This window comes from Panthera uncia, chromosome E3, assembly GCF_023721935.1.
Source record: "Panthera uncia isolate 11264 chromosome E3, Puncia_PCG_1.0, whole genome shotgun sequence".
NCBI lineage: Eukaryota > Metazoa > Chordata > Mammalia > Carnivora > Felidae > Panthera > Panthera uncia.
The window spans coordinates 23624704-23647203 of record NC_064815.1 but is presented as its reverse complement, the minus strand read 5'-3'; the positions used below and the strand labels follow the sequence as shown (position 1 = coordinate 23647203).

Here is a 22500-nt window from a genome sequence, read left to right as displayed (position 1 = left end):
AGGCCCATTTGGCATTACCGCAGATGCTGACCTAGGATCACAGCCCTGCCCATCGCTGGCGGTGTGCTCCTACTCGTGCACCCCCGTTTGTCCTGGAAGTCAGTGTACGCATCCCGGCTTGTATGGCTTTGGTCTGGGAAACAGCCTCCCAAATAATGTGACCAAGCCTGCCTTCATTTAGCCAACATCATGCCCACATTTTGGAGGGACCAGACTGCTGACAGGTCTTTGCTAAGTGTAGAGAAAATCATATTTCAGAATTGTTGGGTTTAGCATGTTAATAAAGGAAAGTTCTTTTGCCTCAAAAGAGAGGTTTCCTTATCATACACTCGTCTCAGGGCATCGGTCGCCAAACCTGAGCCATTCACACATGTGCGTTCTGCTGTGGCCTCACTTCCTGTTCGTGTCTTACCCTCGTTTTTTCTTTAAGGTGATTGTAAAGAGATTCACTTAGAAATTAATCCTTCATCTTCTTCAGTAAAACTGTGTTTGAAATACTCGATTTTATTTCTCGTGTACATGGAAACGTACACATAAATATTTCAACCCAGGAATGTAGTCCCACACGGACTGTAATCGGAGAACAGTTTTAGAGCTTCGGCAGCCGGATTACTCGTCGTCCTCTGTTGGTATCCTTTTCTGTGATATTCATGTGTAGGACCTTCGTAAATTTTGGGCTACCACTTGTAATTAGCACTCCACTGCTCAAGTACTCATGTCGTCCTTCTGTGGCTACCGGGCGGCTTGTATGTGCCCCAGCCGCATAGGTGCCAAGGACTGAGGAGCGGACGACATAGGCAGGTCCACCTGGAGGGTTCTGGGCAAGACGTTCCGTCCTTCACTTTGAAGATACAGCGCTGCTTTGTGCTCCTTTGTGAGAGACGGAGAGCAGGCCAGAGCAGAAGCCGGAAAACCGGCTTAGCAGGCTGTGGTAGGTAGCCACGCAGGGCTGGCTGTCTGTCTGGGAACAGGAAGGTGGCAGTGGAGGTAAAAGTGGGTGAATTCCGGGCGTGTCCTGAAAGTGGAGCCCGTAGGCTTTGCTGTTCGTCAGTGTTTACTTGCTGCGCTGATCGTGCAAACGTTCCTGGCACGTTCACAGGGTCTGGATGATTGAGGTTAGTATTTGAAATGTTTGTGTTTTCACTTTTGTAACTGCTAAAGAGTCACTTAATGAAATTGCAGTTATTTACGTAGAGATTAGAATTTTAGAGGAGTTGGGACCTGGGTCCATGGGTGAAAACTGGTATCCATTAATTTGAAACAGGTAATGTAATTCTTAACGGCTCTGCCTAATTTCGAAGGGGATACAGTGCCTAGTTTATTTCAATTCTTAAAACATAGCTGTCACATTGTATGATGAAAACATTAGCATTTGAGTATGTTGCACATAAGAGTATCAGAAAATTTGTTTCATGTTCTGTTAATGCATTCAGCTTTAAGAATGCCATAATACATTTGATCCCAGAAGTCTGTATTGTCCCTAGATGTGTTTGTAAATATGTTGCAAAAAAGAGACCGGGGGTTTCTAAATATAAGTATCGAGTCCCGGGACGTCGCTGCCTTTTTTCAAGATGCGGTGGGTGCTTGTGTTAGTACTGGCAACGTGGCGCCTAAATACTCGCGCGTAGCAACCTTTTCGCATTAAAATATTTTGAAATTTATCTTACAAGCTTTTAGTATCGATGAAGTAAACCTTTTCAGTTTGGGCTTGAATTTGAAGCTCCCTGAACTTGTGTGTCTTTTAACACAAAAGTGGTGGCTCCCACATTATAATGTGGGAAATACCACGATAATTAGGACGCCAGCGTTCTCTCTGCGGGGCCTGGTTAGAAGATAGAGGCAAACATTTAGAGCTCTATTTGGTATTTTTCCTGCAGAGAAGTAGGTAATTTTGATCCTTTGTGGAAAGGATTTCGAGGTCAAGAATAACATTTTCTCATGCTCTTCGCAAAAGAAATTACAGGTTTTTTTGTCGCAAAGAGCGGAGAAGACCACGGGAGATACGGGCAAGTTCGTAGCTGATCTTTTGATTTTGTTCCACGTGTCACATAATACAAAACACCCCAAAAGTGATTATGAAATGGGGTAGTCTTTTGCTAGAACGTGTGGTAATATATTTTATTATCACAAATAATTAAATCCATCTCTCTGCATTTGTTCACATGTATAGGTTGAACGTCATTATTTCTGGCTGGAGAGAAAGAAATGAGATACCACTTTTTAATATGTTCCAATCTGTTCCCTCATTTGTCTGGTTCGAAAATATTCCCCTCCCCTAGATTTGTCTTTGTTCTTTTTTTTTTTTTTGTCTTGATGGTTAATGAGGTTGCGTTTATAAAATATGTTTATCCTATGAAATCTTTTATGGTCTAAAATAAACTGATTCAAGGGGTTTTGACAACGCTCTTGTGCCCTTTCCCCTTGGCCTCCGTTTCAAAGAGTTTGTAGTAGAGATCAATATAATAGATTGCTGGTATCTTTCATTACCACCCTCCAGCTCTCGGGTTTTTTTGTTTTTGTTTTTTTGTTTTTGTTTTTTTTTTTCTCTTTCAGTTTTCATTTTATGTAATTCGGTTAACAGTCAGCTCAAATGATGACTGTAGAAATAGGTTACATTAGCCTACAGGGACAGTCCTTTTGTTTTTAATGTCATTGCTTAATGTTTTTAAAGAAATGTTAACATGAAGCATTTAAAATGCTTTGACACTTGGGTGCCTGGCTGGCTTAGTTCTTAGAGCTTGCCACCCTTGATCTGAGGGGTCATGAGTTTGAGCCCCGTGAGGGGCATAGAGATTACTTAAAAATTAAGATAAAATGATTTGACACTATTCATAGGTGAAACGAATGTCTTTTGTTTTACCTTATACCAACTAGCATCAAAATATACTTAGGTTTCTAAAACTGGGAGTTGAAAAAGATGGGGTGGTTTTTTTCAGTATGTTTTCCCAAATGTGTCTTTTTAGGTTGAATTTAATTACCTGATAGTCTTTTATAGCCTCTTGACCATTTTTATAGCCATTTGACCACTAATCCTTGTAGTAATTAAATAAGCCCAGATGACACGGGCTAGTTTTATTTTACTAGTGGTTTGTAACTTTGAAATCTTCTATGGTAGGTTTCCTTTTGTTCTGGATTTGAACAAGGGTTTCTACAGTGGCGGTTAGCACCTGGAAGTTATAGTGTCGTAAATCGTTCATCTGATAACATTTCCCTAAAGTAGCATCCCCTAAACGTAGCATCTTGGTCTTTCCCAGCTCATAAATGTGTCCTGATGTGACTTGATCTGGTATTGGTGATATTGGTGACTTTTTCTCCTATTGGATAAAATAATCAGTAAATGATTTCAGGTTACTGGAATGTTGGTTGGCATTAGAGGAAGAACCCAGAGTGCACGAACCAGGGGGACAGCGTCTGTTGTGCTCTCTGCTGCTGTGATGGGACCGACATACAAGTATTTTAGGCTTCGGTCAAATTTCCCCTTGTACGTTAAATGTACATTCCAAGGACATAAAAGTTACATGTGGCTGTCCCAGGCAACGTTGTATATTTGGCGAGATTTGGATTTCTTGTTGCCTCTGCGAGAGTAACGCGTTAGTCTGCTGGTGTGAGTGCCGGTTGGAATGTGATCTCGGCTGCTTTGACGAGTGCTGTGACATGGTCACTTAGCTCTCCCTGCGCCGGTGTCTTGAACTGTCAGGCGACAGTGAGAAAGACCTAAAAGGGGACCTGTCTTACCTGCGTGGCATCTTTTGGTGACGGCCTTTAACACAGTGGCTATTTCCCCTCTACCCCATATTTAGTTTCCAGTATGGATTTCTCAGAGTGAGGTTTTGAGTAATTTATGGATGAGCTTTGAGCATAACTCTTAGTACTGTGCCACGTGACATTTTCAGGGGCTAGAGAAAAGATGACGTTGACAGCTCTTACTTTATTCAGATGTCCTTAATTCACGTACTAGCTGAAGTCCTAGCAGAGTTGAGCTGCAGACCTGTCCGTGAAGAGGTTGGCATGAACTCACGCTACAAACGTCTACAAACATCTTAAGTAGTCCACGTTCCGTGCTGAAATCTCTGATTGCTCATTTCTGCTAGGTTTTGTCTTCACTCAGTCAGTATTATCTGTTTCACAGATAACGTAGCCGCCCTGTTTCATTAATTCTGTGAGTTTTGTGTTTGTTCCAAGTGTTCGACGTGTAGTATCCGCCCTCCCTGTTTATGCATGCCTGGATTTTGTGTAAGCTGGAGCGTTTTTCTCTTCAAGCTATATGTTTCCTCCCCTTTTTCTTATGTATTTGTATAATTGTAGGTATCTGTGTCTATCAAAATCTTTTTCTTGAAAGGCTTCAAAGAAACTGTAATCCTAGGAACTGAGAGGAGTTAGGGGAGAAGGGAGATTTATAAGGATGTGATTTGAAGAGAGCAAACGAAAGAAAATGAAGTAAGGCCAAGGAAAGTGAGGAATGTTCACCTGAGCACATCACCCAAGAGTAGGGAACCTGCAGGCGTGCCTGGGAAGGAATAGGCCGAGAGGGACCCTACTGATGGCTGCTGCTAACGCGCGCGTGGAAAGCCCCCTCCCCCCATCCTTTTGAATGTTGAGTATTGAGCAGACGGTGGCCCTCACTCGCTTAGACCGTTCCTCCAGTGATGACGGTTTTCTTTTTCAAGATGATGATTACTCGCCACCTACCAAGAGACCAAAGAGCAGCGAGCCGCCCCAGCCACCGGTCACGGAGCCTGCCAATGCTGGGAAGCGGAAAGTGAGGGAGTTCAACTTCGGTAGGTTCTGGGTCAGATACAGGCCCCTTTGCTCTCTGTCCTTCCAAATGCTTTCTGTTCCTGATCAGAGTTCTAGCCTTTCTTTTTGGGGGGAAGGGGGTTGCTTTAAGATGTATAGTTAAAACATTGAACGTCTCCATTTTTTAAATAGCATTTTAGTATTTTAATTTGTCATAGTCCTAAATACCGGATTTAAATTGAATTGATATAGATAGTAGTAAGTTTACATGGCACTCTAGTTTAGGTTGCAACTGTACGTAGATACTTATTTCCACACAACTTAGACATGTTTTAGAAGGTTTCCTGAACGACCTTGGAGCCCTCCCTCTTTTCTGCCTCCACCGTACAGTGTTTAATTGGACTGGTCTTTTCTGTCCTGCTTTTCAGAAATTACCAGGCTAAGAAGAGGTATTCAGTAAGAAGTGTTTCAAAAATAAACTGTAAACCATCTCTTAAAATCTCTTACTGGACCAATTCTAAGAACCACAAAAAAGGGAAAAGTTCTTAAGAAAGCAGTAACATTATATAGATGGAGTTGGATTATTAGCAATTAGGACTGGAGTTACCTGGCCACCTCGTTCGGTGCAGTGTGTGACGCTGGATTTCAGGGTTGTGAGTTCGAGTCCCACGTTGGCCGTAGAGATTATGTAATAAGAAATCAGGGGAGGTGCTTGGGTGGCTCAGTCAGTTAAGTGTTCAACTTCGGCTCAGGTCATGATCTCGCGGTTTGTGGGTTTGAGTCCCACGTCGGGCTCTATGCCGACAGCTCAGAGCCTGGAGCCTCCTTCAGATTCGGTGTCTCCCCTGCTCTCTGCCCCTCCCCCGCACTCTGTCTCTGTGTCTGTCTCTGTCTCTCTCAAAATGAATAAATAAACGTCGGGGGAAGAATTAGAAAAAAATTAATTTGAATGTATGATGTAGAAAATAAGTCATTAGGTGTTGGGTCATCTCAACACAGCAGTGCCCCCAACGGGGATTCCTCATTGAGATGTAACTGTGACTCCCAATTTTTCAGAGAAGTGGAATGCTCGAATTACTGATCTCCGTAAACAAGTGGAAGAGTTGTTTGAAAGAAAATATGGTAAGTCTGAACTCAAAAATTCTTGAGTAGTTTGTTGAAAAGCATTTTAATAATGGGGTTACTTTTCAACCAGTCAGTGTACAAAAGGCCGCTTCTCCCAGTGAAGTGTGCCTCACTTGCATATGTGTCCGTCGCAAGGTCATGGGTAGGGTCCGTCCAGATGTTGCAGACCTTGTCGCTAGGAAGCCTAGGGAAAGTTTTGTTTCTGTGGTTATCGGTTAGCATCTCCTGTAATCCTTCTGCTTGCGCGTTTGGGAGTTCACGTACATATTTGTTGCACCCTGGACAGCTAATTGAAGATAAAATTCTTCAGTCATAGTCTTTCTTAATCCACTGTGTTAAGTCCAGTATTCAACTAGATGTCCTTATTTGCTCTGCTATTGATGCATAATTGTTTAAGTTAGGTCTCACATTCTCCTTTTGTTTTCGTATTCTATCCTCCATCTATCTTTAGTGACCAGCCAGTGTTATTACTGGTCGGCATATATTAAATTCTCACCTAAAAATAGCAACCATCGCTGGAGAGTATCAGCTGTTTCGCTGTGTTTTTATTTGGAGGATTCTTTACTTTGCAGTTCACTGACGGTCTTTAAATGGGTCAATATATTGAATTTTTTAACTTGAAAATCCTATTTTTAGGGTGCTCTCCGGTATCACTGAATTGCTTTGGGTGAATTTCTTACATGATAAACTACACTGACATTATTGACTTTACTAAACTTGAGATAATAGCTCCTGTATCCTTTCCATGGATGACAGCTGACCTGTCAGCGAAGATTTAGAATGAGAGGAAATTCGGTAGCAAATTCAGTAACTTGCCCTTAATGCATTCACTTATTTCCTGCAGGTTCTCTTAGTAGTTCTCCCTCTCCAGAAGCCGTAGCTTTTTGCCTGTGGTTTTAATCGGCCCACTTCAGAGCAGAGACTCCCCTAATTCGCTCTACATTAAGCACTGTCCCGTGCTGGTAAGGTCCCGGGCCCTGGGACAGGAGGCTTGGCCGTTCCCCTTCATCCTCTCCGAGCCTTGCTGTCCTCTCCTGTGAAACGGTCAGGAGAGCGTAGATGTGCTGGGAAGATGTGAGGAGACAGACAGCGTAGTGTGTGTAAAGAGCTTCCTGTAAGTGGTGTGTAAGCACAGAGAAGGTGCTCGCTGTTTATAGCTGTGTTATTGTAGACTTAACGCAGTCCTGTTTCGAGGAGGAAGAATTTACTGTCCTAACAGTTTTATAAATCTCACAAAGAGAAGCACAGATTATGTTTTTGCTTTTGTTGTGATGGTGATTCATTTCATTAGTTTGCATATGAGAAAATAATGCTTACCAACCATTATGAGATGAGAGGCACGGTATTCACATTTTACAATTTGAAACCTTTTTAATGGTAATCGCCCCAAGGAAAGATATTTTCCTTGTTCTGTGGGAACAGGATTTTCGGGTGCACGGTGTAAACAAAGGATATTAACCGTGACTCCGTATTAACGTGTACCGTGGTGAATGTGAAACTCAAGTACGAGTATTAATGTTCGGCAAACAGACGAATTTCACATAAATTACTAGCAAAAAGGAGCAGCTGTTCTGCTGAGGGGGATTCCCGCGGGAGGAGAAGGAAGAAAGGGAGTGCACAGAAGTCATTTTCCTTTGGGGACTTGGAGCCTTTTCGCCGCATCCTTAGGGGCTCTGCTGTTCTTACGGCGCACACTCGCTAGAAGACTTTATCTGTGACTCCGCTGTGTTAGTGAACGAAGTAGAAGCCTTTGTGAGAAGAGCGATGCGTGTCTGCTCTGCACTCATAGGACACTTGGCGTGTGTTTGACTCCGTGTCAAAAGGTTTAGCTGTGAAAGTTTTACTACTGTCGACCAATGTGCCTGTGTTGTGGATGAGCTCACCTGATGCTTTTCTCAATCTTTTTATTCTGGAAACTTCCAAACAAAAAGAATGTAAATGATGTTCAGACCCTCTAAGTATCCACCACCCAGATTCAACAGCCGGTATTTAACATTCCAGTATTTTCCTTGTCCGCTCTCTCCTGTCCCATCTCTTTCTGATGCAAGCCTGTTTTAATATTTTAAACCTGCGGTGTCCCGGACATCATGTCATTTTAGCTCTATCAAGTCTATATTCAAAATGGGGAATCGAGGGGGTGCCTGGCTGGCTCATTCAGTAGAGCGCGCCATTCTTGATCTTGGGGTCGTGAGTTCGAGCCCCACCTTGGTCATAAAGCTTACTCGAAAAAAAAAATTTGAAAATGGGGAGTTGGGTGAGAGGAAAGCATGGTCTTAATATCAGCTCCACCATCACACCTGGAAACACTACCCTGCTGTTTAGAAAACCTGATCCTTTGCAGTTTGTTTGATGGAATCACCAAGGTCTTTCTCCTTCTATTTGATTCCTAAGAGTCTCCGTGCTTTTTTGACCTGTAGCTGCTATATTATTTTACCTTTGGATAAATCAATCTTGGCAGAAGCTTTCCAATTAAGAAAATCCTCTGCGTGAGTTATTTCATTAAAAACTCTTTTCTTACACTAAAGTTTATTGTTGAAAAATTTTACTGTATGTGTTAGCTGATGTTTACCAACGTGTTTTTGTGGCTCATGGGTGGTTCAGGTTTCAATAGGACATCTGGCTGCATCTACATGACTCACAATAATCCACTATTTGATTGCAGATTGGGTTAGAGTACCGGCACCTTTGGTGTTCTTTTTCTTTTAGTTCTTTTGTACTATTTTTCTTGTGATGATTCAGTTACAGTAAGCAGAAGTAAAGATAAAGCTACAAAACGTACAGAGCAGTACGTGTTCATTTATTCTGTTGTACAATCTGTGGTTAATCCTTGTCATTGAATGATTTTTCCTTTCTCTTTTTATCCTTAAAGCTCAAGCTATAAAAGCCAAAGGTCCTGTGACGATCCCGTACCCTCTTTTCCAGTCACACGTTGAAGATCTTTATGTAGAAGGACTTCCGGAAGGAATTCCTTTTAGGAGACCGTCTACTTATGGAATTCCTCGCCTTGAGAGGATATTACTTGCAAAGGAAAGGATTCGTTTTGTGATTAAGAAGTAAGACTGTGGACTCTCATCTTTGTTCTTTAGTGCATCTTTCTATATTGTTACCAAACATTCATCAATCTCTAGGACTATATCTTAATTAGATTGAGTTATATATTGTTTTATTTACCACTTTTGAATGTGTCTGTGGACAAGATTTTCGTGGTCATGCCCAGAGTTGGCTCTCGGAACATGAATACCTGCCTGTACGTGATTCCCACATAGCCGTCATGTTCTTTTTCCAGTTTGCTGCTAAGTAAAGGAATCAGTATAATATAAAAAGTAATGCAGTACCAACTAATATCAGTAAAACAGTGTCTTGATTTTAGATTTGAATTTAAAAAATTTTTTTTGTAATGTTTATTTATTTCAGAGAGAGAGAAAGGGAGAGAGTGAGTGTGAGTTGGGGGCAGGGGATGCAGAGAGAGAAAGGGAGACACAGAATCCGAAGCAGGCTCCAGGCTCCGAGCTATCAGCACAGAGCCCAATGTGGGGCTCCAACTCACGAGCCTTCGAGCTGTGAGATCACGACCTGAGTCCATGTCAGATGCTTAACTAACTGAGCCACCCAGGTGCCCCTTGATCTGAATTTTTAAAAGCATATATGGAAATGCATGTAAGTTATAAAATTAAAAATAAGTGAAACCATGGAAGAATGGAAAAAAAGCCTAAGGTAGCAGAATGCTATAAATTCCCTAAGGCCTGGCATAAAGGGTCCAATAAGGAGCTCTTATAAAAGCATCAGTGCAACAGTTGTGATTGGGAACGTAAATGCTTGCGTTTAAAACTGGCAGCCACATGACACACTCATAGTTTCCTCTGGGATTCTGTTAAGATTAAAGTGAAAGGTTTACAAAACTGAGGACATTTGCAACAGATTTCAGCCAATGAAGAAAGATGGAAGCTTCCTGTTACATCCGTGAAGCAAGTGCTACATGTATTTATAAAGGGGAACGGATGGAGAATAGTTTTTCGGAAATTATAAAATATAATTGCTACAATATAAGTTTTCACTTAAAAGGCTGGATGCTGGTTAGTCCTGTAAATTGTAAAAGTTGTATGTATGAGACATGAAAATGTTGAGTCTTTATCTAGTGACATCCCACTTAGAAGTATCAAAAATGAATAACCGTTGTTTTCCGAGCCTGTAAAAATTACAGAGCGGGCTAAGCATGAGACAAAGAAAGCTGTATACCTTGCCACACCTCATGATGTCCTAGTGCCCTAAGGATAAGGGAAAAAAATCACTAGGTTTTAGAGAATAAGACCAGGTTATTCATAAAGAATGAACCGTCACAGTGATGGTAAGCTTGCTTTACGCAGCAATGGATATTAACGCTGTCAAGCCATTCTCCCTGTTTTCTAAGTGCAAATGATGGGAGCCAGCCAAACTTGCCAAGCATTTGTGAAAGGAAAGAGAGACTTTTTGACATGGGAGAGGTGGGGTGGCAGTTAGGATCTGCAGCAGTAAGGGCCAGAAATCCCTAAGTCAGTCAACCTGATACAGTTAACGATGCTTCTCTCGCCTCATGAGGAGGTCAGAGGTAGGATGGTTAAAAGTGGTACTTGGACCTCTCACCAGATTCTTCCTTCCTTGGGCTGATCGTCTCCTTAGAGCAGCCGTGAACGGGATGCAGTAATCTGGGCCTCACAGCCAGGCAGTGTATGGGGAAGAGACAGTAACTGCCTGTGTTTCTCTTGGAAGGTGGCCTTACTTTCTCTGGTTGGAATTCTGTCAAGTACTTACTCTTCAACCAGGTACAGGCACGAGAAAGAAGCTGTTATGGGTTTAGACCAAGAGGTACTCCTGCCCCAGGGAGGGCCGCTGGGTTCGCTTCTTTTGGAAGACACGGCTTTCATTTTAAGTCCTTCCGTTGGAAGTGAGTCTGTTTGAATTTGTGTGCATATTATAACTGATTTTGAAACTTTTTCCTGACATAGCTTGAACTATAAACGGTAAAGTGACTAAAAGTAGTGGGATGATAGTATTGTTGGTAGACGTGTCCAGCTTCATCACATTGGGAACACTGGTACTGTTGAAAAGGTGAGGAATTTAACGACCACTCTGATCAGAGATGACAACCAAGCATGCTGGCCTCTCGGTGTTCAGTGAGGGGATGACAGCTTTTGAGATTTAACGAAGGATGGAAAAGACCCGAGAGGCACCGCAAGATAATAAGTGAGCTGTCCTCCTCAGAGAGGAACTTGTTGCTAACCGTTAGTTTTCCTTCAAGTACGTTGTAGTTTCAAGATGCGGTAGGCTCCAGAAATTGAATTATAAACCAGATGGCGGCCCTGTAAACGCTACAGCCCTGACCCTGGCCAAGAACCATAAACAGGCGTCCCCTTCCCCCTGGATGTTGATACATAAAGAAGTTTGATGTTTTAAGAACTCTTTTGTACTGTCATTTTATTGGGTTGTTTCTAACGTTAGAGGTTTTGAATCTGTGTTTAAGTAACACTATTTAAAGAACACAGGCAAATTATTTTATTAGGTGCTGCTCTCATTTGCTAACTTTAAAGTGTACAGAACTATGTTTGGATGTTTAAATGTTAATGCAGGCTTATCACGGGATGCTCTATGCTGCCCGCATCCTGTTTCGAGTCCGTTCAGTATATTCCTTCATGGCAGGCCATCCTCCACATTTGGAAGGGACTTCTTAAATAAGCCTTTCCCTAACGGTTACTGTGGTTAGTCTGGATATATGTAAAGTCTTTTGTTTATTTAGAAGGATATTTCTATAGAGTTTAGCAGAGTTTATAGGTCACTAATGTTATTTAAATATTATATATGCACTATTGACTCTGTCCTGTGCTACTTTGCAGCATTTCTGAGATGGTTGTTAAAATAGGCACGGTCCTGCTGATATCTGAGCCAGTTCCCAATCCCCCCACTAGCAACACTGGACTTCTGACCATTACATCAAAATGGAATGATTGCATATATAAGTTGGATTATGGGAATTCTGTGATCTAGAAATTATTTCCTGGGAGGTTTCTGTAATTACCAAAAAGAAAACCAAACCCCAAAAAACTTATAATCTGTCTCACAAATGTGTTAGTATTAAAATATATTTAGTGTCCTTATAACCAATTTATAGATACGTTGAACTGAGTGAGTCTTGAATATAATGTAAAATTAAAGGATCTCACTTAAAGTTTTTATGTTCGCTTCTTTTGGTGGTAACGCTTTTTATAAGATCCCTTTGGGTTGTAAAGTGAATGAAGGACACATGGTCCAAGAAGCACCTTATTGAAACAATTTGCAATTTCCATTTTGTTTTGTTACTCTCTGGAAATCTCTGGAAATTAAGGTTTAATTGTGCTCAAGAGCCCAGATTGTCTCTTCTTTTTAAAACTGGCCTTCACGACTGAATATCAAATAAGTGCTAGTGGTTACTATTTTTGCCATATATTGCCTGGTAAATACTTAGTACTTTTTCCTCACCTTTCAGACATGAACTTCTGAATTCAACACGTGAAGACTTACAGCTCGATAAACCCGCTTCAGGAGGTAGGTCTCCAGTCTTGTTTCAACCCGTGTGTCAGATCAGGGCGCCTGGCCGGCTCGGTCAGTGGAGCCTGACACTCTTGATCTCCGGGTCTTGAGTTCAAGCCCCACGTTGGGTGTGGAGATTACTTTTTTTAAAAAACCGTGTCAACTCAGAACATTATATACAAGAAATAGACGGTATCGAAATACTGTTCTCTGCTCCCTAGAAGAATCCCCTCATTTTGTTCCTAACGATCTGTTACAAATACGGGCAGACACCCCACACCAGGTAGACCGAAGGAGCAGTGCCTGGTCTACTTGCGAGATGTGAACATGTTCCCTGGCACAGTGTTCCGGACGGTGTGTCGTTGCCCAGGTCTGTGTCGGTCGACTGAATCCTCACTCGTCACCATACACGTCTCATGAAAGGGTTTACTTCTTAGAGCGCAGGGCCACGGGTGTCATCACTGAAGTCGGTGAGCCGTGTTTCGGGGGCAAGACAAGCGCAGTTGGTCCTCTTCCTTTGGCTCTGGAGGGCCAGGGGGTGGGGACGTAAGACCGCAAGTCCCGTCACTCCCAGCTGATGTAACGGAAAGATTGCGTCCTGTTTTCGGTCTTATCCTATCCCTACACGTATCGTCGTGCAGCTCACCTGTAGGCTGTTCTGGAGTGAGCTGAACTCTGATGTTTCCTAGTTGTGTTCATGACACTTGAGAGTAGCCGTGTAAAATTACTCTTCAGTGATCCGTTTCCATTTTTTCATTGTTTGAGTTGTTCTTACTCTTTTTATTCAGTGTCAGCACTGTTTTTAGGAAACACTTTCTGAAATCTCAGAAATAATCTTCGAACAGGGAGGCCTGGCTGGCTTAGTCCGTGGGGCAAGCAGCTCTTGAACTCAGGGTTGTGAGTTCGAGCCCCACATTGGGTACGGAGCCTACTTAAAATAAAATTAACGAGTTAAAAAAAGAAACTCTTGGAACAGAGTAGTAGTACTGCCCAAGTTACAATCATAATACTTAGTTAACCTGGCTTAGTGATTCCATCAGTCTGAGGACGCGTGTGTATCTGTTCCTGTTACAGTGAAGGAAGAGTGGTATGCCAGAATCACTAAATTACGAAAGATGGTAGACCAGCTTTTCTGCAAAAAATTTGGTAAGTCTCATTTTCCCCGTGACTAAACTGTATTACTGAATACATTTTCCCAGTTCTGCTTTAAGAAAGTAAAACAGTGAATATGACTCCCCTCTACTGTTTCTTAATTGGTGAATAGCATACATTAATCGTAAAAAGGTTTCAGCACAGAGGAGAGGACAGTGCGCCGAAAGCCCCGGGAGCTCTTTCCGGGGGGGGGGGGGGCGCGGGGGGGGGGGACTCCTGCACGTGGGGAGCTGATACAGTGCAGGGGATCTCGCAGCCTTGGAGTCCTTTTTCAGCGGATCCTGAGCAGCACTTGCTGTGACTCTTCGTAGGAAAGGAGGCCTTCGGTCACAGTCTGTCACCGAGGGGCTGGGTATCGGAAACCGCGGAGTGACCCACACCGTTTTCAGCTTGTTTCCCGGCCTTGCTGGCTTGCATCCCGAAACGCTGGCCCTTGGGTTGATTTGTCACGCGTGGCATCTTTTGTTCCCTAGGATTGCTCTCCCCTGCTCTGTCCCGCCTCTCAGCGGCCTTCAGTGGCTGTGTTTCTTCCTTTTCTTTTGTTAACCGATTTAAACTATTTACGTGGACAGTTTCGAACCTTGTTGACTGTTGCTGTCTTCCTGTCTCAGTGGCCGCTGTCCTTTTCACTCACGATGATACCTCCCCTTAGTTCAGTGTTCACATCTTGGAGAGCTGCCTGGCAGCTGAGTCCTGAGCCCCGCTTCTCTTTTCCTGCTCTGCTTTCTCTGCAGGTAATCCCTCTCTATCTCGGGGTCTTACACATTATAGATTGTCTATACCCTGCTGGCTTCCGCATTAAGCTTCTAGCCCTGGAAACTCCATCTAACACCAGACACCTTTATTTTTATCTGCCTGTTTGATATCTCTGCAGACATCACACATCCTAATCAGAGCCTTTGCTGTGCCCCCTCCCCCATAATATGTTCCTTTCCCCCATCCTGTCCCTCCATTGTCCGGGCCAAACCCCCAGGAGCGACCCTGGATTTCTTGATGGTTACAGGCCTCCTGCTGACTGTACCTTCGGCCCACCCCAGATCCATACCCCCTCTTTCTCGGCTGCTGTCCCTCACTGCCGGGAAAGCCAGGGCCGCCAAGCAGCTAGATTTTAATCTCCTCGCCAACAAAAAATGGAGGCCTGTCCCTTCCCTGTTTTCCATTCGGTGGCCTTCCTTTGTTCTTGGAATAAGCTTCTCAGTCCCTGGTCATGGCCACCGCCCCCCCCCCCCCCCCCCCCCCCCATCTTCTGATGTCGCCTCATGGTACTGGCCTACTTGCTCACTTCCTACCAGCCGTAATGACCATCTCCCTGTCCTTTATTTTTCCAAGGTCACGTCCTCCTGGGGAGGGTTGCACTGCTGCTACCTCAGATCTTTCCGTGCCTCTCCGTTTCAGTGTGGCCGCTCTGGTGGGGTCTTTGCTGGGTCACCTGTCTGCCATACCCCACACCTTGTCGCGTTTTCTCTCCGCACAGCGCCTAGCGGTTGTCTTCTGCCTCCCGCTACCACACGCTAGATAATGACAGCCAGGACCCCGCGTGTCTCATCTGCTGGAACCGTGCGTGGTGCTGGAGCACAGATTTCCGGGTGGACGGGTCGGTCTCACTGAAGTGTGGCTAGAGCCATGAGAAATCACCGAGCCCCTCGGTCGTGTAGTGCACGTTGGACTCCCTGACGAGACCCGCAGACGTGCGGGAGGACCCGGCTGGCCTGCACTGGGGAGACCGCAACGGGGGGAGGGCGGGGGTGGCTGGCACAGGCCTCAGGATGGCGGCGGTTCTCGCTGTGCTGTGAAAGAATCCCTTTGAGTTCTACCACAAAAAAGCCAAGACTCCTGGGTGAGGACTCTGTTTGTCCCGCGGGTTCCAAAAGGGGCTCCTGGCACCGGGTCTTAAAGGACCCAATGAACCAGCCTGTAGGTGCAGCTCAGGTGGCAGCTACAAACTTGGGCCCCTGAGGAGTGTCATGCGCAGGATGCGTGTACTTGCTGTTTGCCTGAGAATCGAAGGCGTGGTGGAAGTCCGGAGTTTAAGTTTTTCCTCCTCATCCGTGTTCTGGACTGCGCAGCATGAATACAGGACCTCAGTGACACGTTCTCTCCTCTTAGAAATCAGCTGGTTGGAAATCAGCTAATGAGCTAGAAACTAAGGAATCTTAACCACTTTAAAAATTGGTATATTTCTGGGGCACCTGGGTGGCTCAGTCAGTTAAGCATCTGATTTTGGCTCAGATCATGGTCTCATCGTCCTTGGGTTCCAGCCCTGCGTCGCGCTCTGTGCTGACAGCTCGGAGCCTGGAGCCTACTTCAGTTTCTGTGTCTCCTTCTCTCTCTCTGCCCCTCCCCTGCTCACACTCTGTCTCTCAAAAATAAATAAAACGTCAAAAAAAATTTTTTTAATAAAAAAAAAATCAGTATATTTCCAAGGCATTTAGTAAAATGAATCAGGTGAAGAACATTGTTCATCATTAGAGAAGCCACCACAGTGTCAGTATAGTTCACGAGTATCTGCACAAACAGGCTTAAATTTTGCCCTGGTGTGTGCTTCTGGAAGTTGAGCTTGGGAAAGCAGCCGGCCAAACCTCTTAGCACCACTGATGCTTACCAAGCAAGCCTCGTGGAAGGAGGAGGCCGTTGACGAGCCCATGTACTCCCGTGAACAGTGGCCGGTGGAAAATATTTTGGCATTGTGTCAGACCTAAGAAAATAGGTGAGAGCTTATGTGTTGTTGTAGTATAAACGGTGAAAGTCGAGCTAGTTTTGTTTTTGCTCGTGGCCTTCGGTGAGTCTGGGACCGTAGCTGCTTTAGAGAGATTTGCTGCTTTCTTTAAGGTTCCTGAAGGGAAAAGAGGAAAGCTTACATTTTCCAGAAGTATCAAGCATCCTAAGTCTTGAAAGTTTCCCTGCCCCAGCAGCATTATCAGTTTTAGGCATTTGGCGTCCGTGAATGCCCAGGCTGCAGGTGCCGACAACCCAGTGGGGCAGGAGGCAGTGCCCGTCCCCCGGATGAGGGAAGATGCACCGCAGAGCAACACGTGAACGTTTCATATGCAAGAAGGTGTTGAGTGGCCTGTGGGAAAGGGGGCAACAGGGAGACAGGCGGATTGTTCTTTTCTGTAGGGGAAGCCTCACTGATGACCAGCCAGTGCAGCTGCCCTTCTTCCCCTTTCCCCATAACTTCTGCTCTTCCTGGCTCCACTCCAGCAGTCGATTCTTTTTTATTTCATAGGAAGTTTGTTAGAATTATGATTATATTCTTTTTTTTTTTTTTTTTTTTTGCTAATGTGTTTCACCAAATAATTATTATTGTTTTACACATCACGTTATAGATCTCTCCCAGGCGCGGTGTGAAAGACTTTACCATATTTCTTAAAGGAATGTTTCTTTTAACAGTCATGATTTTTGTTACAGTGCGTGTGGTTTTTCAAATATACATGCTTTGCTTTTATATCAAAGAGGTCTAAGGGCACCTGGGTGGCTCGGTCAGTTAAGTGTCCGACTTTGGATCAGGTTATGATCTCACAACGGTTTGTGAGTTCAAGCCCCACATCAGGCTCTGTGCTGACAGCATGGAGCCTGCTTCTTCACACCCTTCTACCTCCCTCTCTCTGCCCCTCCCCAGCTTGCATGCACGTGCTCTCTCTCTCGCTCGCTCTCTCTCTCTCTCAAAAATAAATATTTAAAAAGAGAGAGAGAAAGAGAGAGCCTATACTTGAGCCCTTCTGATTTGGTGCTAATGAAATAAGGAAGGAGAAGACCTTTTTTTAGAGCTCTGTTCAGATGTGTTTTCAGAGCAGAGATTAGAAATTTCATTTTATATTTTAAAATTACAATTCTCTACCTATTCAAAAGTAGAAAAACTGTGCGTTGCGTTCCTATATACCTATTTTTCAGACTCATTGATCGTTAAGATTTTTCCACACTGCTCATCTTTCCTGTCTTTCCTTCGTAAGAGCATTATAAAGCAAATCCCAGGCCCTGTGCCATTTATGTTGTGTTCAGTGTGCCTCCATGAGTAGTGCTTTCATTTTCGTAACACAGCCACGGTGTCACTGTCACGCCTGACACAATTAGCCGTTCCTTTGTACCCACTCCTGTCCAGTCCTTTTCTGAATTCCCTCATTCATCCGGAAAGTACCTTTAAAAGTTGTTGTTGAGTCTGGATCTAAACAAGATTCATGCATTGGCTTTGGTTGATAACACTTCTTTTAATGTAAACCAATCTCTGCTTACTGTCTTTATTTCCCATTCCGTGAATTCTTTGTAGAAGTTATTTCCTTTTAAAATGCCACACTCGTGTGGTTTAAGGGGTAAAGAACATCAGTCTCATGGTTGCAGTACAAGTAAAAGTATAGCCTGAAATCACTTTGTGTGAGGGAACCAGTAAACGGAGTATCACCTGCACAAAGCATGAAGTAGCAAAAGCCTCCCTCTAAATATTGGGAAAAGTAGTATTTGAGTTACATTCTTTGTCCTCTGTGGTAGTATTCTTATCCTTTTATTTCTCAATATTGACAGTTGGTTTATGAGACCGTAGCACTATAAAAGTTGCCTTAGATTCAGGAGACTCAACTCCACCGAAAGTTACCTCGTGATCACGGGCCACTTACAGCTTGCATTTGCTGACTTGGGTCTATTTCAGCATTTCTTGGGTGTGTTTCCAGACTTTTCAAAAAGTTGACCCGTACCTTGCTTAGGATCGTACTCAACTGTGATTTCAACAGAAAGTTAGTCTCCTGCATTGTTTTTTCCTGTGTAAAGCGGAAGCGTTGGGGAGCACGGAGGCCAAGGCTGTACCTTACCAGAAATTTGAAGCACATCCTAATGACCTCTACGTGGAAGGACTACCCGAAAACATTCCTTTCAGAAGTCCCTCGTGGTACGGAATCCCAAGGCTGGAGAAAATCATTCAAGTGGGCAATCGAATTAAGTTTGTTATTAAAAGGTAAGATAATGATCTCCAGAAACAAATGTAATGTTGTCCTTAAGAAAAGATTTATAAATTTGATGAAAGCAGGTCTTTTGTTCCTCTCTCAGTTGGACTTACTCTCCATATTAAAACTTCAGGTGTGTTGCATTTAGATTCATTCCTTGTGCAGGTGTTTATTTAGTACCAGGCACCAGAGAGACAAAACCGGGCCCCACAGGAACCCTGTCCTCGGGAGGCTTATTTTAGAGATACATGCAATAAGGTGTTACTAGGTGCTTTGGGGGAGGAGGTAAGGGTGGCGGGGAGGTCGGACAGTTGTGCACGAACGGTAGTGGGAAGGGGGCTTCAAATGAAGGAAACAATAAAAGTAGAGAAGGGAAGTGTCACATAACCGCACCATTCTGGGTGGACGTGGTGGTGCCTTGTGGGTATGGCGTGGTAAGCCAGGCCGACGTGGGCGCGCGGATGAAGGCCTTCTGTCCTACACTGTCAGCGGAGTAATTAAAAGGTTTTAAAGCCAGTTCCACTTAAAATGATTTGGAGGGGTTCCTGCGGGAGGCTCAGTCAACATAGCGTGCAGCTCTTGATCTTAGAGTTGCGAGTTCAAGCCCAGCGTTGGGTGTAGAGCGTCCTGTAAAAATAAAAATGGTGAGGGCACATGGGTGGCTCAGTTGGTTAAGCATCTGACTTCAACTCTGGTCATGATCTCTCGGCTTGTGGATTTGAGCCACGCATCTGGCTCTGAGCTGTCAGCACAGAGCCTGCTTTGGATCCTCTGTCTCTCTCTGCCCTTCCCCCACTCATGTTTGCTCCAACACACACACTGCGTTTCCCTCTCTCTCAAAAATAAATATACATTTAAAAAAATTACTGTAAATAAAAATAATAATTTGGATTTGCATTTTAAAAGGATTCTTCTGGCTTGATTTTGAAGGTAGCAGAATGGATGATTGGGGGGCAGGGAGAGGATACAGAAGGGCTGTCTTTACTACAGAAGGGTGCGATAGGGGTAGAATCCATAGGTCTGGCTTACTCTCTGGGGCCCGTGCATTTGTCTACGTGATCACTGGGTCGCACCGTGTCGGGGAGAGGGATCTTTAGGACAACACACATAGGTATTTCGAGCTTTATTAGGAGGGCGTTCCTCTGAGGTTTTAGAAACGGCAGGTTGAACTGTTTGGGGCCAAAAGCCAACTGTTTTGCAAAGTTGAGTACCTAATGCCTTTGAAGACACACCGGTTCTAAACCTGAAGCTGTGCAAATTGCTGTTTTCAAAATGATCGCGTCCTCAGAACGATTTTCCCCCACTGGAAACGAAGGCGGGATGATCCATGTTGGAAATCGTTGGCAGTGCACAGCCGCGTGGGGAGGGCCTTCAGGGTGTTCCCGCGCTCTCGTTACTAACTTCCGCCGCGTTCTTACAGACCGGAGCTTCTGACTCACAGTACTACTGAAGTCACTCAGCCGAGAACGAATACCCCAGGTAAGATAGTTGTGAGTCCCTTGTAAAAACTGGATCAGCGTTTTTTAAGCTTTTTGACGATCTTTTAAAGTGATGTACTTGTCTTTCCTCCCCCCACCCCCCAGTCATACGTGGACACTTGACACTCACCGTCCTCTTGATTTATCAGCACAAACTCAGAGAGTTCGGCGGTGTGTTTAGATCAGTGGGGTTCAGTAGACGTATACTGTGCCTCACAGATGAAGCCACGTGTGTCATTTTGAATTTTCTGGGGGCCGGATGTGACGTGTGTCGTTCTGGCGTTTCTGGTAGCCCGACCCGTGTGGGTAAACACACGACCAGGCGAATCTCTGGCGCATACGTTGCACTGGGAGCGCATCTCACCGCGGCGGCCACATTTCAAGTGCTTGGCTGCCACGTGTGGCCGGTGCGGCCGACCGTGCAGATCCCAGCCTTCGTCTTTATTCGCGCAGCCTGTTGTCCTAACGGCACGGCTGTGATCGCAGCAGCTGCACTGACCCCGTAGCCCAGCAGAACCTTGGGCTCTCCGGCTCAGCTGTGTGAATGGTTTTATTTCCTCCATTGGAGCTATAAGGCAGCCTTTATTTCTTTGCCATCTTTTTGTTGACCGCTGCATAAGGCCAGGAAAAGTGACCCCAGCTCGCACGTCTTCTACAGTGTTACAGACTTCTGTTGCCAAGAAGTAGTGGCCGTTTCTGAACTTGGCCAGCTAATTGTTCTGGTAAATATTGCGGTATTTACCATACATGCTATGGTATACAAGATACCTGTACTAAGCTACAGATCCTTCAGGGGCGCCTGGCTGGCTCAGTCGGTGGAGCCTGTGACTCTTGATCTTGGGGTTGTGAGTTCAAGTCCCACTTTGGGTGTGGAGTTTAGTTAAAAATAAAAATATTTTAAAACAATTAATTAATTAAAAAATGAAGGTCAACATACTGATCCCTCAGCTCTGAGAGTACCTGGGGGCAACTGGTGAAGGTCAGCCAGTAAGCCGGCTATGTTGTAAAGTCATTTGTGTTTATAACCACGAGCAAAGTGATTGAGAAATATTGTACAAGGGAAACAGAATTCTCCTGTGCCCCAAATCCTGCGGGGGAAACAGTGTGATCAGTTGAGCATCAAGAATCCACATGACGACCTCCTCAGCCTGCTGTTGATTTAGGCAAAGAAACAGTATTGGTAATGACCTGAAGATTGGAGATGACTTAGACTTTTGCTGAGGGAAGTAATAGAAAGTATTCCCCAGGGTTGAACCGGATTAACGTGGATTAGCATGAATATGATGGAAGTCTCTGTATGAGTCTTCGTTTCTCCAGGCAGATGTCAATTCAAGGTTGTGATTAATGTGATCACTTTTTTTTTTTGTAACGTTTCTTTCTTTTTGAGAGACAGAGACAGAGTGTGAGCGGGGGAGGGGCAGAGAGAGAGGGAGACACAGAATCCGAAACAGGCTCCAGGCTCTGAGCCGTCAGCACAGAGCTTGATGTGGGGCTCGAACTCACGGCCTGCGAGATCACGGCCTGAGCTGAAGTCGGCTGCTTAACCGACTGAGCCGCCCAGGTGCCCCAATGTGATCACTTCTTAATAATTCTGATCGTGACTGCAAACCTGAGGATGTTCGATACGTGCCCGGCGCCACGGATTGAGAGGCCCCGTTTTTAGCAGTACTTGATCTGTTGTCTTCTGACATAGATGGCCGAAAAGCCCGTCATCGAAAGAAAAATCTCGGTAATCTGAATCATTAATAATACTTGGCCTTCCACCATTCATAGGTGATCTTGGGAAGAGTTAAAGTTGGCAAATGTCTGCCAGTGAACCAGGTACTACTAGTCTTTTGCTGGCCCAGCTCAAGTCTCACTGCACGACAGAATTTAGTTTTGCCGTTCAAGAGGTCGACTTAATTCTTGGAATGACACACAATTCGGTAAAAGCTGTAGGCTTAAATACGCCGTGGGGACACTCTGCCCTCCGTTTGGTAAAAGATTTGCATGGTGGCACACGTGAGAAAGTCTTGGAGTTAGCCAGGTAACTGAGCTTTGAAGGGGCAGAACAGGAAGGGTCACTTGATTCCCGAAGTAGCTCAGACATCTTCTTGCATTAGAATGGCAGGTACCAGCTGTTCTAAGGAGGTGTTGGGTGAGGCAGGAACTGGGTAGGTGAGCAGAAGCCCTTGACCGTGGAGAAGGGGATCTGGATGTCTTTGTAGGAATATTTCAAATTTGGTTTGTACCAAACATATGTCCTCCGGCTGAACGGTTGAGGCACACCATAGTAAACCCTTGAGATGCTAGGATTTCGTTGAAAGGAACAGTTTTAAAGTACTTCTGCACTAAGAGTGAACAGTGTGTTGCAAGGTTTTCCGAAACCACTGACCTTTAGTAGCATTTCCAGAACTTGCCCAGCATCTCCCCCTGCCTTTGTCCGAAGACACAGACCCCTAGACCCCTTCCACACCGAATGTGACCCTTGCTCTCTGCCTTCCCCACCCTTCTCTCTCTCTCTCTCTCTCTCTCTCTCTCTCTCTCTCTCTCTCTCT

At 44.6% G+C, this 22500-nt stretch overlaps 1 protein-coding gene across 6 annotated transcripts in view; it reads left to right on the top strand.

Moving 5' to 3' along the window:
- Positions 1–22500, top strand: part of GTF2I (general transcription factor IIi) — a 108634-nt gene that overhangs the window by 65811 nt on the left and 20323 nt on the right. For all 6 annotated transcript variants that reach the window (XM_049638773.1, XM_049638772.1, XM_049638769.1 and 3 more), the window contains 7 exons: positions 4668–4778; positions 5794–5859; positions 8732–8915; positions 12359–12417; positions 13477–13548; positions 18313–18496; positions 19906–19964. In XM_049638773.1, coding sequence (XP_049494730.1) covers positions 4668–4778; positions 5794–5859; positions 8732–8915; positions 12359–12417; positions 13477–13548; positions 18313–18496; positions 19906–19964 — 735 coding nt within the window. The remainder of the gene's footprint in view (positions 1–4667; positions 4779–5793; positions 5860–8731; positions 8916–12358; positions 12418–13476; positions 13549–18312; positions 18497–19905; positions 19965–22500) is intronic.